Below are 7,034 nucleotides of genomic sequence, written 5' to 3'. Positions count from 1 at the left end.
TGTTTTAAGATTAGCTTAATCAATATCTCCAGAAAATATTCTATTTTGTAATATACTAATCAATATTTATTATTTTTATAATCCCTATATATTCCTTTAAAATCACTCCAGCAGTTGAAAGTATCAGTTTTTCATACCTGGCTCAATCCTGATGCACAATAATTCTCTTGTTCTTATTACCTTCGAGGCATAACATACTGTTAATATTAGCTACAAGTTTTTACATGCAATTTAATAATATACAAAAGGCCTCATAAGAAAATAGTTTATTCTCGAAGTTTCTCCTTTTATCAACAGTATTAATTGTTTGACATGATAATGAGTGCTATTACAACATATGAAAATTTTTTCAGCATACTAGTTGGAATGATATTAAAGCAGAAACTTTTAAAAAGAAAAGAAATGATAAAATTAGGTATATTACAACGGTGAAGAAAGAACTTCCATAGCACTTTTAATTTCTTCATATAAATCTTTGTAATCTGAATGTTTTTTTATAAGAACCATCAAACTTCCCCGCTTTACACCAAGAGCTGCTCCTATATCTTGCCTTGATGGTGTGTAGCAGTATGGAATATTTTTGTTTTCACAAACAACTGGTAAGTGACACATGATTTCAATTGGATTTACGTCACCAGCAAAAACTACAATTCTAAAAAAAAAGGAATTGTAATTATGTGCCTCACACTCACGTTTTACCGATATGATGAAAATGAAATGCAGATAAAAAAAATTTTGTCAAACTTCTGTAAAATCTCTCCCTTATTCAAAATTAATGAGTAATATCAGCACATGAAAATTGAAAGAAAAAAAATAGTGACGTACGGCGACAGTTTTAAATGACGAAATTTTATATTAGCTTTAAGCAAAAAAAATTCAATTCTAGTCCAAGTACAAACAGCATGCATTTGAACAAATAAATGTTAGTTAACTGTGAATTTAAACCAAGAGATCGTGCAATTCCTACCCAGTTTCTCCTTTTCGAATATGTTTCTGAACATCTTTTAATCCATTTCGAAGACAACCTTTATTTTTCGATGCTATTGAGGAATAATTACAAGCGTTACTTTTTAAAAGTTAAACAAAACAACAGTTAAATACAATATGTTTACTACTGTACCTCTTTTGACACATTTGTAAATTTTTTTTGCTAACTTCTTTGGAGCCATAGGCTGAGCAATGGCATTTGCAATTAGAAGTTTCTCCTCATAGCTAGTTTCTTTTACTATTGATAGATCGAGGTTATCCTGAGTATCATGGTCCAATTCCATTTTAACCGTCGTTTCTTCCATCATTATTGTTAAGTTTCAGTATTGAAATTGACGTTGTAGGCTAATCGAAAGATTCGTGATACTTGTCTTCCAGTTCGTTGGATAATAGATTTTAAGTAATGCGTACCGTATAGAGGTATAAGAATAGACAGAGGATATAGTTACGGATCCCTATATGTATAGGTCAGGCTAGGAGCTAGGACTAGACGTGTTTTCACCATAGAGATAGTGTAATAGAGGAAGCGAACTGTATATTCTTCTGTAAGTGGAAGCGTATACGGTCACGGTCAGTGACAGAGGAAGACGAAGACTTGTGAAGTTGGCGCCCGTAAATATGAAATATTAATATTTTGCACCCATTCAGGGCTTGAACGATTCCTCCTTACTTTCGGATTTATTCTCCACTTGAATTTTTATTTGCGGATCAATAGTTTGCGAGATATTGGCAAAATAAAAAGTCGAAAATGGGCGTGGCGCTAAAGTATAAAAAACTTTGTTGTAAGTGCTAAATTGGGTTAAAATCCAATTCTACCTGTACGATTCGATTTCTCCTCATTTGCGGAATACGTAGGTATATAAATTAATGTAATTAAAAGTCACAAGGTTTGTAAATAATAAATTTACTTGCTGAGTGAGAGAATCTAGTAACTTTTGTCTAGTGAATTTTGGTCCAGTGCTCCGTTCCTGTTGTTTGGTACATGTCGTTTCATTATTCTATTAATTATTAGTTATAAGTTATTCAACCTTCGGGTCAATACACACTCACACACACACATATTTTTCGATGAGTATGCAATCTAGTGTAAGCCCATTTAATAAACATTTTTTTAAATTAGGTACTTGTCAATGTGTTACTGGCGCTTTGTTTGCATGGGCTCCGTTTGTAGTCTTTTAAGGTCACGTGATCCTTTATGATAAGTGCGAGTGAGACACTGAGATGGTGACATCATGCTGTCTTCCTCGCACTTATGATAAATGATCACGTGACCTTAACAGACTTAATAACAAACAGAACCTCAGGCGAACACAGCCTGTGTCACTTTCATCTGTTTCCACTGGTCGGTAACTTGATCTTCAATTCGCCTGATTAATCGTTTGCGCGCGAAATTTGAATGCTTGAGCTGTTTTCTAAAACTTGTTCAAACAAAATTATTACTTGTGTGCTTAGCTGTGTCTTGTAATGATTATAGCTGTACTGCTATTTTTTAGTTGTGTTGTTATTTGTTTCTTGAATAACAACAAATATTAAAATTTCGCGCGTAATGAATAAATATCAGTCCACAGTGTTTGCCACAATAGATTCAAGATATTAGATTCTTAAAATGAAAAATCGGTACCTAATGACGAATAAATTTTTCCTTGAGTTTAAAGTATGTAATGTATGTATGTGTGTGTGTATCGACCCAAAAGCTGAACAACTCATAACTAATAATTAATAGATTAATACCTACTAAAGTTTTCTATTCTGATAAATATTTTGTAGAACCCGCTGTACGGAGGAAACGACGTGTACCGAACTATAGGAACGGAGCACTGGACCAAAAGTCACTAGACAAAAGTTACTAGATTCTCTCACTCAGTAAGTAAATTTATTATTTACAAACCTTGTGACTTTTAATTACATTAATTTATATACCTACGTATTCCGCAAATGAGGAGAAATCGAATCGTACAGGTAGAATTGGATTTTAACCCAATTTAGCACTTACAACAAAGTTTTTTATACTTTAGCGCCACGCCCATTTTCGACTTTTTATTTTGCCAATATCTCGCAAACTATTGATCCGCAAATAAAAATTCAAGTGGAGAATTAATCCGAAAGTAAGGAGAAATCGTTTAAGTCTTGAATGAGTGCAAAATATTAATATTTAATATTTACGGGTGCCAACTTCACAAGTCTCAGGCATGATTCCGATTTCTGTGGCGCCCGATGCCCGATATTTCTGTCTTTTACTATCCAAAAACCAAACATATCTATATATATAGCTTAGCGCCACAGAAATCGGAATCATCCCAGACCACATTCTGGTCGGGTTGTTCCTAGCACTTAACACAAATGTGTGCAAGGGCCCTTTCGTTTGGTATACTGATCTCTTTTATATGGCATCCTGATCCCTGCTCCTAGCTGACAGATCCGTTCATCATGAATTCATATGTTTCTACGAGCAAAGAGAGGTTTTTTCTCTATAATTCTCTCGCTATTTTACTAAAGGCCGTCGAAGGTGAAAGAACCACGGTGGAGTTACGCAATGAAGCATCTATTTGCGGTGTTGTTGAGCAAACTGATGGGTCTGTATAGTTGTATTATTGCTTACTTAAGATCAAATATCGGATGATATTAAGATTACAATCAGATAAATATGCAAGTGCATGACTTCATTCCTGAACGAACATCTTTCTCAAAAGCTCATACGTATTGTTATAGACACACGACAGGTTACGAATTTAGCCTCATTTACCCGTCAGCTTACGGGTACGTAAAAATTTAAAGGATTACAACATTTTAGTTCTCAAGCTCCCGTAAGCTTACTGGTAAGGGTGAATCGATAACTTTAATTTTTACGTGCATGTAAACTGACGTTTTGGTAAGAAACAAATTCGTGGGCATAATTACATTTTTCGTTACTTAAATCGTTTGCTGCATAAGTGAAGCTGCTTAAACGGAATATGGAGAAAAGCAGCGTTAAAGTAAGATACATAAGTACCCTTACATGTGTGTTTATATGCTAAGAAATATGCAGCATCTAATTTCAATCAAAATTAAAAAGTAAATAGCTAATATTTGCAATCACGGAAAAATAAAAAAAGGAACAAAGGGATGTTTTTAGTAATCCCAATTGTTAGCATGACAGAATCAATCAATTAATTGATACATGGAAACAACGCTTCCTCCTTTCGGCAATCAGGTGAAACATCAGATGATTTCTCATACCAAAATATCATGTGATTTTTCTTTCTTCTAAACCGTTTTTTTCTGTTCTTAGTCAGTTTAAGACCTTTTTTTTTTTAACTCAAAATTTTTTCACCATTTTTCCAAAAAAATTTCTAAATCCAAATTTAAAGAAAACAATTGAAGTTCAAAATTTTTTAAATCACGCATAATACAATTAGAAATACTAAAAAATACAAAAAAATTGAAAATCTTGACAGATGAGATTGTGGCATGAGAAATTACCTGATAAATCACCTAATTTCCGGAAGGAGGGCTGTGAGTTAGGCCTCGTACCATGTACTTGCTTGTCTTTATTCGCATGTATGAGTCATTTTACAAACACTGGCATGTTTTGAGGGCTTTAAGGGATAATGCTTGACAAAGATTTATAATTGTTAAAAAAATTCTTTTTGTATTGCTCATCTTAGGAATAATCAAGGGGGGGGGCACGAAATGAAACTAAAGTAACTTTATTCAAGAAAGTTTACAATAAGCATATCACCGTTAGAAGGCTGACTGCAATCTGAAGCTCTGTAGAGCCACGCAGTAGACCATCTGGAAGCTAGAACGCAAATTATCGACTTATGCAATAAAAAAAATACTAGGCGACGTGTTTTTATCTGCACATTTCATTTATGCAAATAATTGGATCTGCACATGCCTCAATTTTGCATAAAAAAATAAAAAAATATTTGCGATTCGCAGGACGCAGTTGGATAGTGAAATCTCGGCAACAAAGGCATATTTGCAACTGCACACAGTTTTAATAAACTGCATATTATCCGAACTTAATTGCACAATCAAAATTTCTATCTGCACAACCTTATTTAATGAATAAATCAATTAATAGGAATAATCCGTATTGTAGCTACGAGTACTCATGCACTGCGCATGTCCAGCTGTTGACATCGCTTATAGAGGGCGTCAAGCCTTGGGTGGGAAAGTTTAAAAAATTCTCAAACAAACATAAAACATTCATGCACTTTTACTCTCTGCTTTCGTATTTTATATATAATAAGGACTTACTTATCAATTAGGAATTTGTAAAAAAAGCACATGCTCAATTTGAACAGTTCAAATAGAAATACAAATTTTATACATATATATGTACAAGAAAAGTGGTGCAGTCTGCTCTGTCTGCTTCATGGCATTGATACATTCTGCATATTTTACACATATACTTTACATTAACCATGATGCTAGGTTGCAAAGTTGACTACCTCAAATTTGATGTACTCATTTACTCATATAGCTGGTAAAAATACTTTTAAGGGTATGCTAAATGTCGGCATGGAGATCAAGATCAGGTTTTGTGTCAAAAGGCAGCGCTGGGTGAGAAAGTTTACCTGCAGATGCAGACCCATCTGCTTATTTCAATTCACTTACATCAGATGGAAAAAATTTATTAACTAATAAAAACAGTAAACAGTTTTATAACTAGTTAACAAATGAGTTGTATATACTGATTTTTCTACACTTGTGCATTTTATGCTGGAAAAATGATTGTGTCAAATTACGATTTCAGGAATGTCTTATTAATTAAGTTATAGTGACTACTGACTAGTCTAGCCAACTCTATGGTGATGGGAGCAGAATTTGGGTTTATGTGTTAGCACCTTTTTCAAATTGGTGTCCTACAAGTTATTAAACAGCTTCATCAAGGGCGTCTTTGTTTTTGTTACAAAGATACCAATGTTTATATAAATATCATCTTGGCTGTTTCTGTGACGATACTGCCATCATCTTTTTTTATTAACTCTAGATGTACAAGATCGATCAAGAGAATCAACAAGTTTGAGTTCAGTTTTAGTGATGAGATGTTAGCACACAGATAAAAGACGAAAGTCATCTAGAAGAGCAAAGACAGTATAAGCAATGTGGAGGACTAAAAGACGAAATAATATTGAAGTTTTTCGTTGCAAAAAGTGATGGTAGCGATGGTATACATGCGCGCTAAAGAAGCTGTGCTCATGGAACAATTAAATAAATGCTTGTAATTCTTTCAAGCTTTGGACTTGAGTTGCGTTTAAGAAGAGATTTAAAGAAAGAAAAAAATTGTAGACGTTCAAAGTGAGAATAAAAATGTTAATTACTTTATGTACAAATATTTGTACATCTTTAATATAAGTATTTTTTATTATTCTGAAAAAAATTAATTACATGCGTATATGAAAAAGCCAGGATTTTAACTCTTTAGCATGTTTCTTTAAAATGCATTTTTTAAATATTTTTACTTACTACTTTTTATTCAGAGCAGCGATTGAGCCTCAGAGATATGGTTCATCTTAGTTTTTAAAATTAGGTATGTTCCGTTTACTTATTTATGTAAATAAACGTCTTTTCCTGCAATTTCACCAAAACATAAATAATGCTAGTGAAATCTATTACAATTAATTTTTTGTTTGTATACAAAAAGTAATTTTCTCAGCTGATTTAAAAACACAGTATTTTTATTCCTTATAACAATAACGGATATACATTAAAATTATAATAAGTATCTCTACAAACTGTCCACCCTTTGTTCCCACCAACGACGGTACATATATAACCTTTATCTCAAATGGTTGACAGAAGACAGCTTACAGCTTTATTGCTGTGATGTTTGTGCTCCGTGTAACCAGGATTTGCAATACCCCAGCAGTATCATAGTAACTCGATCCTCCCTAAAGGGTGACCTCGTTCGATGAGGCCAGACTCAAGTTGAGAAAGCAGAATTCAGGGAAGTTGAAGCAGCTCCGAGCATGGGGTTTATTTTCACTTGCTTCAATTTACCGTGCGGCTGAATACTTATCTTTTGATTACTGCAGAAGTAGACAGCACCTTGTCAGGCG

General features: G+C 33.5%; 2 protein-coding genes across 3 annotated transcripts in view; one reads left to right on the top strand and one right to left on the bottom strand.

Moving 5' to 3' along the window:
* Positions 1 to 240: 240 nt before the first annotated feature.
* On the bottom strand, positions 241 to 1,502 carry NHP2 (NHP2 ribonucleoprotein). Its single transcript, XM_014353465.2, has 3 exons — positions 1,121 to 1,502; positions 968 to 1,040; positions 241 to 652 (listed from the first exon to the last, which is right to left on the bottom strand). The coding sequence occupies exons 1-3, from the start codon at positions 1,293 to 1,295 to the stop codon at positions 421 to 423; spliced, it is 480 nt and encodes a 159-aa protein (XP_014208951.2). The 5' UTR covers positions 1,296 to 1,502; the 3' UTR covers positions 241 to 420.
* A 1,835-nt stretch (positions 1,503 to 3,337) lies between these two features.
* Positions 3,338 to 7,034, top strand: part of LOC106639710 (U7 snRNA-associated Sm-like protein LSm10) — a 153,188-nt gene continuing 149,491 nt past the window's right edge. For both annotated transcript variants that reach the window (XM_089598002.1, XM_089598001.1), the window contains exon 1: positions 3,338 to 3,560. In XM_089598002.1, coding sequence (XP_089454128.1) covers positions 3,415 to 3,560 — 146 coding nt within the window. In that variant the 5' untranslated portion in view covers positions 3,338 to 3,414. The remainder of the gene's footprint in view (positions 3,561 to 7,034) is intronic.

This window comes from Copidosoma floridanum, unplaced genomic scaffold, assembly GCF_036245765.1.
Source record: "Copidosoma floridanum isolate Cflo_tuat_1 unplaced genomic scaffold, Cflo_Japanese_pri ptg000004l, whole genome shotgun sequence".
Classification (NCBI taxonomy): domain Eukaryota; kingdom Metazoa; phylum Arthropoda; class Insecta; order Hymenoptera; family Encyrtidae; genus Copidosoma; species Copidosoma floridanum.
This window is presented reverse-complemented; position numbering and strand designations above follow the sequence as displayed.

What these genes read in the sequence shown, in the direction of transcription:
- NHP2 (XM_014353465.2), bottom strand. Translation starts at nt 1,295, where the DNA reads ATGATGGAAGAAACGACGGTTAAAATGGAATTGGACCATGATACTCAG. An exon ending in TTACAAATGTGTCAAAAGAG is followed by an intron (nt 1,041 to 1,120) that starts GTACAGTAGTAA and finishes ATTCCTCAATAG; the next exon opens with CATCGAAAAATAAAGGTTGT. An exon ending in ATTCGAAAAGGAGAAACTGG is followed by an intron (nt 653 to 967) that starts GTAGGAATTGCA and finishes CTTTTTTTTTAG; the next exon opens with AATTGTAGTTTTTGCTGGTG.